Consider the following 17,754-nt stretch of genomic DNA (forward strand, 5'->3'; position numbering starts at 1 on the left):
GATCTAGTTCCTCCGACGCAGCCTGAGCCAGGTCATGTGGGGAGTAGTAGTCAGCAGTCGCCGAGTACATCTGCGGGAGATGCACGGCCTGCTTAGGTTAATGCGGTGATCTCACAGCTGACTACGCATATCGATCATAAGATCGATCGATCGCTTACGGCTATAGAGGCGTCTGTATCTGAGATCGCCCATCATGTAGGTATCCTCAACGACAAGGTTGATACCTTGACTGAGGAGGTACGAAGTTTGAATTTCGCGAACAACGCTATCATCTGAGTGTTGTTTAAGAAATTCGATCATATTTTATATTTTACTTTTATTATTTATAAAGAAAAATATTATTTAATATTTCTATGGTTTTTCACCATTCAATTCTCAATCTTCTTTAATGTTATATTTTTCAACTTTAATACTAAATCACTGCACTTCAAATATATATAAACATAAATATATATTTATATATTACAAATTGTGTATATATAAATATATACAAGTCAATTTTATAGATTTGTTCACAAATTATGCACTATAAAAACCACATAATTTTTAAATTAGAGTCATTTAATTTAAATTTACAATCAACGATCGAAAGTTATTAATTAACGGTCGAACGTTTGGCGCAAAACATTTCACGTTTGCACGTAAGTTGCCAGAATGTTCGAACGTACATTTGACGTTCGAACGTAAATTTTCAATACGTTCGGACGTTAAAAAACCTCATCTGTCTTTAGTGACGGTTTTCAAAAACCGTCATAGAAAAGGCATTTTAGTGACGGTTTGGGGACTGTCATAATTTTCCAACCGTCACTAAAGACCAATTGTGTCGTAGTGATCGTTGTCAGAATATTCTCATCCAGTGGTGAATAACGTTTGGATAATAAGATATTCTGAAGTATTCTGTAAATAATAAAAAATAATAATGATAGAATATTGAATGATAGTAAATAATAATAAAAAATAAATGAAAAGTAATAATAAAATAATAAATAATAGCTAATAAAGTATTCTAAAATATATTTGAGAATATCTTGACACCCAAAATATCATTTTTCCTAAATTATGGGGTTTATATTTGAAGTTTTGCCTAAATACGTACATATTCCAACCGGTTTCCCATTTTAAGAAAAAGGTTTAGGATCATGTGAATAATGGCTTCCTATATTTGGAGAGTTACAATTCATCCCCTAAATTATAGATATATGTAGAAATTGTTATATTTATGTGATATTAAATATGTAAGTTTATTGAATATGGGTTATTATTTATTTACGTAAACCATTATCTCAAAGAGATGCATTGGTTTAGTGGTAATGGTGTGTTGTTTCAAATGAAAGGGTAGGAGTTTGAAACTCTACAAGTGCAATTTGATTTATAATTTTGTGAAGTGTTGGACTTGGACAGACACAATGCTTGGGCCGGCCAAGCCTTGCACGTGGGCCAAACAGCCACAACACTTGGGTGTTTGCACATGGGCCGAATAGGCACTTTGATAGGGTGCAATGTTTCAAAAATCAATTTAATTGAAAATGTACTTTTGGAGACTCGAACAAATGTCCTCCCTTCTCAAGGGAGGCACCTGTTGACCACTAGGCTAGGCAAATACCCTTTGCTTTTTAAGTGAAACATCATAACCTTTAAACCAGTAACTGCCAGTTGAAAAGTCACAAGTTAATAGTTGTGATCTTTCACATGGTGTCAATTCATTCTCTATAAATAGGAGATGAGACCTACAAATTTTATTCATTCTTTCTCTCATATTTTCAGTCACTTGCACAATTTTGTAGAGAAACTCTGAAGAAAAAACTTCAGAATTGCTATCTGCAGTTGGTGACTTTGTTGTATCCTGGAGGTGAATTGCTTGTAACCCAATAGTAAACTCTTTCGAGTAGGGGCAATTATCACCTTAAAGATAGTGTTCTACACGCCTTAAAGTCTTGTTTATTTTCAGATTATTGAATCCGCACAATTTTCTTCAACAATTTTAAGGTAATCACAATGAGATCAGAATTTGATATGACGACTTTCAAGATGATAAATCAAGACTTTGCCAAACTAGATAGGTTTGATGGAACAAATTTTAATCGCTGGAAAGACAAGTTGATGTTCATTCTTACTACATTGAAGATTGCATATGTTTTGGATTCGAACTTGTCAGTACTTCCAGAACCCAAATCTGATGATAATGATCAAATCAAGGCGAAACGCAAGAAGCGCGAAGAAGATGAAGTGGTATGTAGAGGACACATTCTAAATACACTTTCCGATCGTCTCTACGACTTATTTACATCAATCAAATCACCAAAAGATATTTGGGATGCATTGGAATTAAAATATTGAACCGAAAAGCAAGGTACAGATAAATTCTTTATTATGAAATATTTTGAATTTACAATGAATGATAATATTTCTTTGATGGATCAAGTCCATGAATTGCAAGTTTTTGTGAATAAACTTCGAGATCTTAATGTTGAAGTTTCTGAGCCTTTGCAAGTTGGGGCTATTATTGCCAAACTTCCTCCAAGTTGGCATAATTATAGAAAGAAACTTATGCACACAACAGAAGATTTCACTATAGAGCAAATTCAAAAACATTTACAAATTGAAGAGGAAACTCGAATTCCTGATAAGAAATTATTTTCTCAAAATGGCTCTAAAGTGCTCTTTGTTGATGAGAAAAATAAGTTTCAAGGTAATTTTGGAGGAAACAAGAGAAAATTTAATGACTTTTCCAACAATGGTGACAAGTCCAAGAAAATAAAAACTTGTTACAATTGCGGAAAGAAGGGACACTTTAAGCGTGAATGCAGGTACAAGAAGAAATACAAGAAAGAAAATGGCAATCCCAATAGTACAAATCTGATCGAAAATGAGACTTCAGAAATTGTGGCCATGGTCTCTGAAATGCACATTAGTATGATTACAGGGTTAAATATGGCTACAACAACGGAGTATTCTGATTGGTAGTATGATTCAGGCGCTACCGTTCATGTTTGCAATCAGAGATATCAATTCAAAAATTATGAAGATGCAACAGATGGACATGTAGTACTAATGGGAAATCACAACTCTGTAAAAGTTGTGGGAAAAGGAACTGTGGAAATTCAGTTCACTTCTGGGAAGAAACTTATTCTTGTTAATGTTTGAATGTCCCAAAAATAAAGAAAAATCTTGTATCTGCAAATTTGCTTTCTAAGAAGGGTGTCAAGATCGTAATCGAGTTTGGTAATATAATTCTTTCCAAGAGGGGAGTGTTTGTTGGAAAATGATACTCTTGTGATGGAATGTATAAACTAAGTATTAAGAAAACAAGTTCTGATTCTGCTTATATTGTTAAGTCTTCTACTTTGTGGCATAATCGTTTAGCACATTTGAATTTTAAATCTTTAAAGTTTATGTCTAAACATAGTTTAATTCCATATAATCATGGACATGATGCTAAATGTGAAATTTGCATTCAAGCAAAAATGACAAAGAAACATATTCCTAAAACAAACAGAAATACACAATTATTAGAACTTGTGCATTCTGACATTTGTGAATTAAATGGTATTTTAACTAGAGGAGGCAATAGATATTTTATTACTTTTATTGATGATTTCTCAAGATATACATATGTATATTGAATGAAAAGTAAAGATGAAGCCTTCAATATGTTTAAATCTTATAAGTCTGTTGTTGAAAATCAGAAGGAAAAGAAAATTAAGATTCTTCGCAGTGACAAAGGCGGTGAATATTTTCCTATAGAATTTTCTTTGTACTGCGAGGAGAATGGCATAATACATCAAACTAGTGCACCCTATACCCCACAACAAAATGGTTTAGCAGAAAGAAAAAATAGGACACTAGTTGATATGGTAAATGCTATGATTTTAAATGCAAAATTGTCTTTTAATTTGTGGGGAGAAGCATTGCTCACGGCATGTTATTTGCATAATATAATACCTTCTATGAAATTCAAAATTTCACCATATGAATTGTGGAAAGGTAGGAAACCAAATCTGGAATACCTAAGGGTATGGGACTGTTTAGCCTTTTATAGAGTTCCGGACCTAAAAAGAACAAAATTAGATCCAAGAGCAATCAAGAGTGTTTTTGTAGGATATGCTGAGAATTCAAAAGCATATAGGCTTTTGGATTTGGATTTTAATGTTATAGTAGAATCAAAGGACGTAGAATTTATTGAAGATAAATTCTATAATGACTCTAAAGCAGTATTAGATCCTACTCAAACACTAGAATCTAACTTGAGTCAGAAAATGAATTGTATAATTCCTGACACATTGACTAAACCGAGGAGAAGTCAAAGAGTTAGAAAAGAGAAAAGTTTGGATCCAGATTTTGTGTCATCACAGGCTATTATTTTCCTTTTGGAAGGAAATAGAGATGATGTTTTAAATAAGATACACATTCTATTAAATATAGAAGAAGATCCAAAAACATTTAAAGAAGCTATGACTTCTAGAGATGTTGCATTTTGGAAAGAGGTGATAAATGATGAAATAGACTCAATATTGTCGAACAATACTTGGGTTTTAGTAAACTTGCCTCATGGATCAAAACCTATTGGTTGTAAATGTGTATTTAGGAGAAAATACAATACAGATGGGTCTTTTCAAACTTTTAAGGCCAGATTAATAGCCAAAGGTTTTAAACAAAAAGAGGGCATATACTATTTTGATACGTATGCCCCAGTGGCTAGATTTACATCCATTAGAGTGCTTATGGCACTGGCTTCAATATATAACTTATATGTACACCAAATGGATGTTAAAACTGCTTTCCTAAATGGTGAATTAGATGAAGATGTGTATATGGAACAACATGAGGGGTTTGTTATGCATGGGCAAGAAAAGAAAGTTTACAAATTAATTAAGTCATTGTATGGATTAAAGCAAGCACCAAAACAATGGCATGAGAAATTTAATTCGGTAATTTTATCTCATAGATTTAGGCATAATAATGCTGATAAGTGTATTTATTCTAAATTCACGGATTGTTATGGTGTTATAATATGTCTTTATGTGGATGACTTGCTTATATTTGGAACAAATATAGAAGGAATATCTAAAACTAAGAAGTATTTATCTTCAAAGTTCAAAATGAAGGATCTTAATGAAGTTGACACTATTTTGGGTGTCAAAGTAAAGAAACATAGTGGAGGTTATGCTTTATGTCAATCTCATTATGTTGAGAAAATGCTTCTTAAATTTCAACACTTAGGAATTAAAGAAGCAAATACCCTATACGACTCTTCATTTAAATTAACTGAGAATGTTGGGAGAGCGGTTGCTCAGTTAGAATATGCTAGTGCAATTGGTAGTTTAATGTATGCAATGCATTGCACTAGGCCAGATATTTCCTTTGCAGTATGTTAACTTTCTAGATATACGGGTAATCCTAGTACGGAGCATTGGAAAGCAATTGGTAGAGTCCTTGGGTACCTTAAAAGAACTAGTTCATTAGGACTGTATTATACCAATTTTCCTATTGTACTAAAAGGATATTGTGATGCTAGTTGGATTACTAGAGCAAAGTGATAATAAGGCTACGTTTGGTTGGGTTTTCACTCTTGGTAATTGAGTTGTTTCATGGGTTTCTAAGAAACAGACATGTATTTCACATTCTACAATAGAATCTGAATTTGTAGCCTTGGCGGCAGCAGGCAAAGAGGTAGAATGACTGAGGAATTTGTTATTTGACATAAAGTTGTGGCCACAATCGATGTCAGCCATTTCTTTGTACTGTGATAGTGAAGCTACTATGTCTAGGGCTTATAGTAAGGTCTATAATGGAAAATCTCGACATATTAGCTTGAGACATGAATATGTCAAACAATTAATAAGTGATGGTATTATCACTATTATATATGTGCGGTCAAGTAAAAACTTAGCGGATCCTTTCACAAAGGGACTGTCGAGAGATATGGTGAATAGTACATCTAGTGGAATGGGTTTGAAGCCTTTCTTTTAAAAGTCATCTGTAATAGGAACCCAACCTTACACTATTAATAAATAGTCTAAGGTTTAATGGGTAATAACAAGTTACAGTTATGTGGCTGGAATAGCACTGAAATTTAATTAAATATGAGAAACCCTTCTAGGATGGTCAGTGCTGGCTGTTACGCTAAATGTAGGATGAGTATTATACTCTTAATGAAGTTCAATAGTTGTATAAGTGTCTGAAGTAACAGAGACATAGAAAGGAACTTTACCTATGTGAACATAAGAGGTGGGGACAACTTCTAGCAAAAGTTTAAGGTTTATTTTTGTAAATGTTCATGAATGCCAGGATGGAGCACGTGGATTAGTGCAAATAATTGGTGAATTATCTCGCTAAAATTGGATAAAATCGTGTGTGTGGTATTTCCGTTCTTAGCGTATAGAGTCTTGGTTTAAGCCTAGGCTACCATTGACTTTGTTAAGAATTTGAAATACTTACACTAATTGAAGGTTTAAGTCGAGAGATACCTTCTTGTATGCATGAGGACATCAGTATTTGACTGAAAATTTAATATCGCAATCTAAGTGGGGGATTGTTATATTTATTATAGATTGTGATATTAAATATGTAAGTTTATTGAATATGGGTTATTATTTATTTACGTGAACCATTATCTTAAAGAGATGTATTGATTTAATGGTAATGGTGTGTTGTTTCAAATGAAAGGGTAGGAGTTCAAAACTTCACAAGTGCAATTTGATTTATAATTTTGTGAAGTGTTGGACTTGGACAGACACAATGCTTGGGCCGGCCAAGCCTTGCATGTGGGCCAAACAGTCACAACACTTGGGTGTTCGCACATGGGCCGAATAGGCACTTTGATAGGGTGCAATGTTTCAAAAATCAATTTAATTGAAAAGGCACTTATGAAGACTAGAACCAATGCCCTCCCTTCTCAAGGGAGGCACCTATTGACCACTAGGCTAAGCACATACCGTTTAGTCTTTAAGTGAAACATTATAACCTTTAAACCAGTAACTGCCAATTAAAAAGTCACAAGTTAATAGTTGTGATCTTTCACATGGCATCACTTCATTCTCTATAAATAAGGGATGAGACCCACAAATTTTATTCATTCTTTCTCTCATATTTTCAGTCACTTACACAATTTTGTAGAAAAACTCTGAAGGAAAAACTTCAGAATTGCTATCTGTAGTTGGTGACTTTGTTGTATCCTGGAAGTGAATTGCTTGTAACCCAATAGCAAACTCTTTCAAGTGGGGGCAATTATCACCTTAAAGATAGTGTTCTACACGCCTCAAAGTCGCGTTTATTTTTAGATTACTGTATCCGCACAATTTTCTTCAACAGAGATAAAATAGTAGAAATAATAATAAAGAAATAATAGAAAAAGATTATTTTAATATAATAGAAAAATTATAGAGAATGTGATATAAGAGATGTTTTAAAGATAAGTAAATTTAAGAGAAAATTATAGGAAGTATGATTTCAAGCTAAAATTTAGAGAAAATTATAGCGAATCAGACGAGAATGCTCTCAATCATATATGTTGGTACGATAAATTTTAAATGAAATTAGATATATGCCTATTGATTAAATAGATAATCACGTTAAATATGTTATATTATTAAATGTGCTTAAAAATTAACACATTTAAAACCAACAACAGTACCATATCTATTCGAATATGACAATAATTGCCGCTTAATTGGAACATGGGATTTTTCCCATTTGGTTTTAACACGTTTGGCTTCAGGTTTTGACCTGCTTAGGATTTTGAATTTATACAGTCGGGGGTCATTAGAGGAAAGTCCACATTTGGCCTCTTAAGTCCTTGGTCATAAACCTGGTTTCTTCTTATTTCTTCATGGTACTCATCTTCATATTTTCTTCCCCGATGACCTCTATCTCTATCATGGTGATGATACCTTCTTTCAAAATAGTCACCATGGCCATAGGGCCTCTCATGCTCATAATCGGCATCATGCTCTTCTTCATGTTGTGGTTGCTCAAGTCTCACATCTTGAGGCCCTCCTCCTAAACTAGGGCTTCTAGTGCGGTTCTCATCATTACGTATCCACCTCTCCACCACCACATGCTCATTTTTTACTCTTCCTCCTCTTCTATACTCGGTTTGTGGTGTTTCGTGCATGGATCCCGTAACACTTGTCTCGGCCCCATCAACAAAGGCTTTATACCTTTGCCCATTGGGATGTGGCCCATGACCATTCCCCTTAACAATTCTTCTCTCGAGTCTCTCTATACTTGGCGTTTGTTTCTCTTCTCATGGCTTCCATCAACCTTTTATTTTATTCGCTATCTCGACAAGTGGCATTAAAGGCTATCCTTAACTTGGCCATAGTAGTGGTGACCTGGTCAAGGACATTGGTGAGCCTTGTTGTGTGCCCTTCCAAGATCTCAATTTGTTTCCAATTGGAACCATGCTAACCCCTGTCTTCTAACGTGCCCCTGTGCATGATGCTTCAACTCTTGCAACAAAGCAACTTGCAACTGTGCTTGCAAATTGAAAATTCAGCACACTCAATCTTGCAAACTAAGACTTCTTCACACAACAACTTGGGCAGCAACTCAGTTTGCTTGGACGCTTCTTCATATTTGTAAATAGTAGTAAACTATTTGTAAATAATAATGAATAATAGTGAGGTAGTTTGAGACAACTTCATTTACCAAACATAGCTTAATTGTCTGGTCTGCGACCATCCGATTCCTATATTGCACATTAACATTATATGGATTTTGGGTTCAATGCAACCCAATATGTCTTCGTACAACAATTTCCCCTCCCTGCTCGCCAGTATTTTGCTTTGGAGTAAGCTACATTGTTCCTGTTTCTCTAAAGCTTGGTTTGGATAGTGAGTTGAGATGACGTGTAAATTGTAGTGAGATATTTGAGTTGAGATGAGATGATTTAAAATATTTTATAGGGTTTTAAAAAATGAGAGAGAAAACGTTGAATAAAAATATTATAAAGTTAAAATATTATTAGAATATAATTTTTTAATATAATTTTTGTTTTGAAATTTGAAAATGTTGAATTATTTTTTATGTCTTGTTTAGAAGTTTGAGAATGTTGTAATAATTAGATAATAATTAGATGAAAAAATTAAAGATTTGAAATCAAATAGTGTTTGTGTTTGTGGCGTTTGAATATTGAGATGATATGAGAATGAATGAGATAGAAGCATCTCTTTATCCAAATCAAACCTAGAGCAATTTGGGCATAATTCTCATTTATGCTCCAACTTAAGCAGCAGAGAGCGTGCTGATAGTTTTGTAAAGAGCCAAAGTAGCTTCCCTTTCCAAGTTCCAACCAAATTCCTCTCATTTCCAACCCTCTTGCTTGTATTATGCCCATTCTGTTATTTGTAAATGGAGAACTAAAACTATTGAATATTTTCTTTGAACCCGTTTGGATAGTTAGAATATCTCAGTATATTTGTAAAAAATAGTAAAATGATTTGAGTTTAGATGTTTTGTTAGGTTTTGAGAGAGGAGAGAGAACAATTGAATAAAAATATTATAAAGTTAAAAAATTGTTTTAACATAAATTTTTAATATAATTTTTGTTTTGAAATTTGGAAAAGTAATATTGTTTTTTGTGTTTTGCTTATGAGTTTGGAAAAGTTATAATAATTAGATAATGATAAGATGAAAAAGTTAAAAATTTGAAATTGATTAAAGTGTTTTGTGTTTGAGTGATGTTTGAGAAGGAAATATATAAGATTACTTGAAAATAGTTGTGTTGCCAAACAAACCATTATTCTCCATGCTGTCTAGATATTCTAAAATTTGTAGACAAGCTCTCCACAAAATTGTGCATACTTCAATTGTTCTAGATGAAAATTTTCATGCCATCCAATTTTCTCTGTGAACACAATATTTTTAAGCTTGGAAAGCAACTTTAAGTACATATTTAAGATTGCGGTGGGAAATATAACTGATAACTTTAAGACTTAATAGTTTATAGCTTAAGTAATAACTCTAACTATTAAAACACTCTTTACTGTTTGGTATATATATGTAACTATATGTTTAAAGGACTTTCAAACATGTTACATTTGTTTGGAAACAAATTTAAAAAAGTCTTTTTTGAGGTATAAATGACATAAAAGATCATTTAATTTTTAAAGATTATGATTATATCTTTTAAAGTTTGAAGGTTGTAATTATCTGAAAGTTGTATGTGTATTTTCGTCTATTGACAATATTTTTAAAATTAGAATTACGTTCCACATTATCCCGAAAAACATGTCTGAGGAAAAATATCAAAATGATGCTTTTCTTCAAATAGACTTTTTAGCTTATTTGAGACTAAAAAGTACTTTAATATGTAACACTCAAACAATTCAAATTTTAAATTAAAGAGTTTTTAAGGCCATTTAAATATTTTTTAAAACTCCTAATGCAATCGCAAATAGGCCTTAAATAACCCAAAATATGCAATTTGGAATCCTCCCCCGTAGAAGTTTTTAAGCTAAATGTTGACAACAATTTGAGACCATACCACCACCTTTCTTGTCATATATAACAGCTTCTATATATGGCTTTAGAGAATTGCTACTATGTCCTAGTTATACCGCTTACTTTGTCTCATTGATGTGACCCCATATAATGGTGGTACGTGGTTTATTTAATATATATATATAAATAAAATGGCGTCTGAAAACACAAAAAAACAAAAATTGATACCCTAAGTTCACTCTACCACTTTTATATTTGTGTTTTCAACTTTTTTAATAAATCATGTAGTATTTCTCATAGCTTTCAAAGAGAAACAACACTCAACTTAGGCTTGGGATAATTAATCAGCATAATTAGAGAAATAGTAAATAAGGTAAAGACCAATTTAGTCATTGGACCCCCTCTTCCCAGAAACTCATCCATGTAACCCTCCAACTCAAGATCTCATCAAGTTCAACGAATTTATTGCAATTACGGACACTTACTCTTAGAGCTTGTTTGGGAATATAACTATTCTAAGGTATTTTCAAATTCAACATTTTCTCTTTCATTTCTCAAAATTCAAAAAAACATCTTAACTACAATTATTTCACTACTATTCATAAATATTCTAAAATATTCTTAATATCTGATTGAGCCCTTACTGTATGCAACAATGTGCTGAAAAAATATAGCATCAATCAATCCGAATGAAAGGAGAAGCCTTGATGAATTTATTCTTGATAAGGCTAGGATTTAAGAAAATTATCTTGGAGGAAAATTCTCAGATAGTAGCCACTTGATCCAAAAGCTTAAACTGATAGGAAAATATAAATTTAATTATTTGTATTATATTTTTAACAATTCCCTTAATGCGCGTGTGACCCAAACTCTCCCTCAACGAGTGAGATGAGGTAAAGTGTAGAGTTAGGATTCGAACTCAGGATCTTTGCTATGCATGATGACTTATGAAATTACAATTTGTCCAAAAAACTTAAGCTAATAGGAAGATTTAGATTTAATTATTTATATTATATTTTTAACAGTAGAACTTGCTCTCACGAACGAATACTAGCCCCAAGCCTTGGGCGAATTTTAGTGATCACAAGGTTAGAGAGCCATCTAGATTCCTCCTTATAATTCAGAGTGTAACTAAAGGATACTAACAGCCTAGTTTGTAATATTTTCGGCATCAGATTAATAAACCTTATCTCATTTGCATAAATAATAACAACAATAACAATAACGTTCCCCCCACCAGCTTGTGAGTGATACCCTGCTTTCCTTGTCTCCCATGAAAGGAATCCCACTTTAAAAAGAAAAGGTATGGAAAAAAGAAGAATAAATGTTAAGGCTGAAGAGGCATTTGCCCAAAGAACACGGCTAATCTCTTTTCATGCATTTCCTAAACCTTTTTATCCCTATTCCCCCTTTCTTCAACTAGAGTTCTAAAGATACATGCTAATAAAGCGAGGGAATTAGTTGCTTATAAGAATTCATCCCATCCTCTCCTCTAAAATCATCTGTAGCAAAGTTCTGAATTCCGAAAGGAAAATAATAAAAAATGGCGAAACACTTGGGGTTTCTGTTCTGCATCTTGATCATAGTCATGGACATTGTGGCCGGAATACTTGGCATTGAGGCCGAAATCGCTCAAAACAAGGTTATTTGCTGAACTAAATCCACAAACTGATCATATCGTATTGATAAGTCTTGTATTCATGTTTCCCTTCTTTAATTAATATATAGGTGAAACATTTGAGGGTGTGGATATTCGAGTGTAGAGATCCAAGCTATCAGGCTTTCAAGCTGGGGTTGGCTGCAGCAATTTTTTTGGCCCTTGCTCACACCATCGGTAACTTGGTTAGTGGGTGCATTTGCGTTTGGTCCAAGCAAGATTTCGCCAACTCCTCAGCTAACAAGCAATTAGCGGTTGCTTCACTCATTTTCTCTTGGTAGGTGCTCGATCTTGCATTGCTTCATGATTTTTGGATACACGCAACCTTGTTTTTCCCATTAAATTAAATAACCTCATGAACATGATGAAACATGTTTACCTTTGTCATGATGACATGCGCGCGCGAACCACCAGGATCGTATTAGCTGTCGGATTGTCGATGCTGATCATAGGAACATTGGCGAATTCGAGATCAAGAAAATCGTGTGGAATAGCTCACCAACGACTCCTGTCTATAGGAGGGATTTTGTGTTTCGTCCACGGAATGTTCACGGTCGCCTACTACGTGTCCGCCAAAGCCGCAGCAAGAGATGAAAAGGAGCGAAGAAACCATCCCGGATCAGGTGCTGCAGCCCGTGCTTAGAATGCCCTATCTCCTGATCTCTTTTTTGGCTTCTTTCATACGATCATCACAAGATTGCCTTTGCCAGATTGGGTTTTAGACATAATTTTTTTTTTTTTGTTAACAAGATTTGCGTTGATGACGTATTTGACTGTAAATGCTAACTGGAAATGACAATAGATCGGATCGACGGATCCCACAAATGGGTATTATATATATTTGGTTTGTACGCCCTTACATTGATATTGCAAGAAAGAGATGGTCCATCCGATCATGGCTGAAAAGGACCAATATTTAATTGGTTTCATGTCTAATGTAAACACAAGCCAAAAAGATTACATCGTCTAACATTTTAAATTATATGTACATCTTCATCCCAATTAAGTTCTAAGATAAGGCGAAACTTTCCCATAGATTGCTTTATGATGCCTTTTGACTGTCAACATATATTTTAACGTACGGCTTTTGACTTTCAGCAAGGAATAGAAAATAAAGAGAAATTAGAATGATCATGGTGTAATTGAGATGTGTTTCTTCCTATTCCTTCCCAAGCTGCGGGTATAGCGCCCTCTTGTCTTTTTCAAGGAATTCATGTCATTTGCATGGAGGTAACTTTGGTCGCCCTTTTGGGCTGGGCTGGTGTCACTCATTTTTTTTTTTTATTTGTTTGAGTTGTGCTACATACAACTAATTTTACATATTTTTTATACATTCTATTGATGTGATTGACTAAAATAATTATTTTATATTAAAAAAAGTAACGTATCTAATCACATTAATAAAATGCATAAATAATACATAAAAATAACTGCACGCACACACACATATATATATATATATATATATATATATATTTATATATATTTTGTATAATTTGTGTTTCGACTAAACCCGTTCTGGGTCGGGGGTAGTATCAAACTGAGTGTAAAGCATGGCGATGGACTTCTGTGGACTTACTCTCTCTTGCTAGATTGTAATAGTGACCATGGGTTGGATAGTCATTAGAAGCATTTGGGCTTCTTGGACAGCAAGATCCTCATAAACCCACACCCTTTTTGTCAAATCAGGTAATATCATTCGGCTGGAGAACAAAAATCAGCCCCATGAAACTTGGCAATCATGAATTGCTCCAACTCCATGTTGTTGACCGTTTCTCACGGAAGTCGTTCATGAGAACGAGTCTCTCGCTTCCTTAAGTTTAGGAGTCTTTGAGGTGGTCCACCACTCTGACTTATTCATCACGTCCATAACTGATCCCATGAAAATCGGAGCACGTGGGACACGTAACACCGAAGCTTGATGGAGGCTTCGGCTATAAATATTGTGTTTGGTCCCCAGACTCACTCAAATCAATTCCCTTCAGTCTTACACCATCTAAATAGAGTGGAGTAGAGTTTGGAAGTGCCAAACATCAGTGAGAAACCGCAGCAAAACAGTGAGAGCATCAATGGCTGGAGGTACTGTTTTTGTCATTAAATTTGTCGATTCTTGTTTGTAAAGTGTTTATTCCGCATTATAGAATCGTTATAAAGCTTACATTTGGTATCAGAGCCCCGTTGTAACTCTGTCTTAGTGTATGAAGAAATACTCTGTTCATCTCTGTTTTTGGCTGATTTTTGAAAAAAAATTTAAGTTTTGATTTCTAGATGTTTTTTATTCGAAAGAAGTTTAGAAATCATGTGGAAATAGTTTTTCTAAACTTTTTGTGCTTAAAAACATGATTTTTGACATAAAAAATAGTCCCAAAATCGTGATCTGCACAACTGTCTGGAGGTTGAAGACGACGAAAACGACATGTAGTTTTCAGCCTTATTGAAAACGACATATCGTTTAGGGGGGAAGTCGACCATTCAGTATTACTAAACGACACGTCGTTTTCGGTTTGGTGAAAACGACATGTCGTTTAGTTCAGAGCCATTTATCCAGTATGAGATAAACGACATGTAGTTTTTTGTTTTGTTGAAAACGACATGTCGTTTAGTTGGGCCAGAGTTCATTCTTATAACGATAAAACGACACGTCATTTATAAGTTTAACAAAACGACATGTCGTTTAGTTGGCGTGTTATTCTTTTAAACTATGAGGAAAACGACATCTCGTTTATATGGGTCAGTTTAAAAAAAATCAAAAAAAAAATTTTTTTTTCACCTTTATAGATGGTCTAAAAAGTGGGTTTTTGTGTCTACGCCATTTGTGCTTATAGTTTTTATTTGATTTAATTATATGCAATTTGGATAATTATTGTGCAAATTTATTTATTATGCTCATATTTAGTTTGCATAAATTGATTAATTTTGCTCTTTATTAATACATGCAATTTTGGATGAGTATATTGTTAAAGGCATGATATTAAATGTTATTATTATAGTTTTGATTATGCAATATTTATGCTTATATTATGAGAATATTTGTGCATAATAATAACATGTTAGTATTAGTTAAAATTATGCAATTCATAATATTAAGGTTGTCTTATGCTATTTAATGTCTAGTGATCCATATAATTTTAATTAATTAGAGAATCGCCGCAACATCTTTAATTAATTAAAGTTATATATTATGATTAATTAGGATCACATAAAGAATATTAGATATTAATTGTAATTAATTATACTTAATATTATAAATTTTATCTCACAGGAATTTTTATTATATTTATATTATTAATTAGGATAAAATATCAAATTATTCATATATTACCCACATGAATTTGAATTTAGTAAATAATTTGATAGTTTTATCATAAAAGTTTAATCTAAGATAGAATATACATCAAATCATAATATACTTTTTAGAATTATGAATTAAGTAAATAATTTGATAAAATTCTATCATAAAGATTAATTGAATCTACTTGAATTAAAATTTTAGCCCACATGCATTTTTTATGTCATTAGATTCAATTTTTAAGCATGATTTACATTGGTAAAACATGATATTTTTTAGGCCTCAGTTTTAACGTAAACATGTAATCTATAATTTTATGCAGTTGCACAACCTGCAAATTATTCGTTATGATATCCCTGAACTTAAGGGAGATAACTATAAGGTCTGGAAGGAGAGAGTTTTTCTTCATTTAGGGTGGATGGACATAGATTATGCTATTAAGAAAGATGAACCACTAGCAGTAACTGATACCAGCACTACAGCGAACATCGCGCTTTGTGAGTGATGGGAGCCATCTAATCGCCTCAGCATGATGTTCATTAAGATTAGAATTTCTGCTGGTATTCGTGGTTCTGTCGATCAGCATGAAAAGGTCCGAGACTTGCTAAAGGCCATTGATGAACAATTTGTCACTTCAAACAAGGCACTAGCAAGCACCCTAATCATGAAGTTCTCATCCCTAAGGCTCACCAGTGTGAGAGGTGTGCTTGAGCACATCATGCAAATGAGGAACAATGTGGCTCAATTGAAGAAACTCGAGTTTGAAATGTCGGAGTTTTTCCTGGTGCACTAAATCTTGAACACTCTCCCGCATCAATATGGACCCTTCAAAATCTCATACAACACATAAAGATAAATGGTCAATTAATGAACTCATGACCATGTGTATGCAAGAGGAATGGAGACTGATGATGGAACAGGGTGGAAGTGCAATGCTGGCAATGCGTGAAAAGGGCAAATCTCAGGCCAATCAGAAAGAGAAAGGAAAAATACCTCCCTAAGGTGGTATTAAGAAAGATTCCAGGTGTTTCTTCTGTAAAAAGAAGTGACACATGAAGAAGGAAAACCCCAAATTTCAGAAATGGCTTGCAGACAAAGGTAATCCATCCTCACTTGTTTGTTATAAATCTAATATGGTTAATGTCAATATTAACACATGGTGGATTGATTCTGGATCAACAATCCACATTTCAAATTCCTTGCAGAGTTTGCAAAACCTAAGGAAGCCAGTGGGAAGTGAGCGAAACATCTTATCAGGAAACAAGATGGGCTCGCATGTGGAAGCTATAAGAGCTTGCTATTTAATTTTATCTAATGGTTTTGTTTTAAAGTTGGAAAAGACCTTTTATGTTCTAAATTTCTCTAGAAATTTGATTTCAGTTTCAAGACTCGTACCTTTTTAATATTCCTTTAATTTTTCAAATAAATCATTCAGTTTATTTTATAAATCTAATAGTGTTGGGAATGGTACTTTGTCTGATAGTTTTTACTGTATTAATTTACAAAACAATACCACTTATGATTCAATGCATGTTCACACTAGCACTAAAATGTGTGTTATTAATGAGGATTCCTCTAAATTATGGCACCGAAGATTAGGTCATATCTCCGTAGATAGAATTAAAAGATTAGTAAATGAAGTGGTACTTAATACTCTGGATTTTACTGATTTTGAGACTTGTCTGGACTACATAAAGGGAAAGCAGACCAACAAGTCAAATAAAGGTGCCAAAAGGAGTTCAGACATATTAGAAATCATACGTACTGATATATGTAGTCAAGACATGGACTCACATGGTCAGAAATACTTCATCTCTTTTATAGATGATTATTCACGATATATGTACCTCTACATGCTTCATAACAAGAACGAAGCAATAGATGTCTTTAAGATCTTTAAGGCTGAAGTAGAGAAACAATGCAGTAAACAAATTAAGATCGTGAGATCAAATAGAGGTGGAGAATATTATGGTAGATACACAGAGGATAGACAAGCACCTCGGCCATTTGCAAAGTTTCTTCAAGAGCATGAGATTGTTGCCTAATAGATTATGCCTGGTTCACCGGACCAGACTGGTGTAGCAGAAAGAAGAAACCAAACATTATTGGACATGGTGCGGAGTATGCTTAGCAGCTCCAATCTTCCTAAATCCTTGTGGGCTGAAACACTTAAGACGGCAGTGTATATATTAAACCGAGTTCCAACCAAGGCTATTCCTAAAATGCCATTTGAATTATGGAAAGGTTGGAAACCGAGTTTGTGACATATACGCTTTTAGAGATGCCCGTCTGAGGTGAGAATTTATAATCCACAAGAGAAGAAACTAGACCCAAGGACATTAGTGGGTATTTCATTGGATATGCT

The 17,754-nt window shown here is 33.7% G+C and overlaps 1 protein-coding gene across 1 annotated transcript; it reads left to right on the forward strand.

Annotated features, from left to right (window-relative positions):
- Positions 1 to 11,813: 11,813 nt before the first annotated feature.
- Positions 11,814 to 12,959, forward strand: LOC121268183. Its single transcript, XM_041172321.1, has 3 exons — positions 11,814 to 12,085; positions 12,172 to 12,377; positions 12,515 to 12,959. The coding sequence occupies exons 1-3, from the start codon at positions 11,987 to 11,989 to the stop codon at positions 12,741 to 12,743; spliced, it is 534 nt and encodes a 177-aa protein (XP_041028255.1). The 5' UTR covers positions 11,814 to 11,986; the 3' UTR covers positions 12,744 to 12,959.
- Positions 12,960 to 17,754: the final 4,795 nt, after the last annotated feature.

This window comes from Juglans microcarpa x Juglans regia, chromosome 5S, assembly GCF_004785595.1.
Source record: "Juglans microcarpa x Juglans regia isolate MS1-56 chromosome 5S, Jm3101_v1.0, whole genome shotgun sequence".
In the NCBI taxonomy this organism is placed as follows: domain Eukaryota; kingdom Viridiplantae; phylum Streptophyta; class Magnoliopsida; order Fagales; family Juglandaceae; genus Juglans; species Juglans microcarpa x Juglans regia.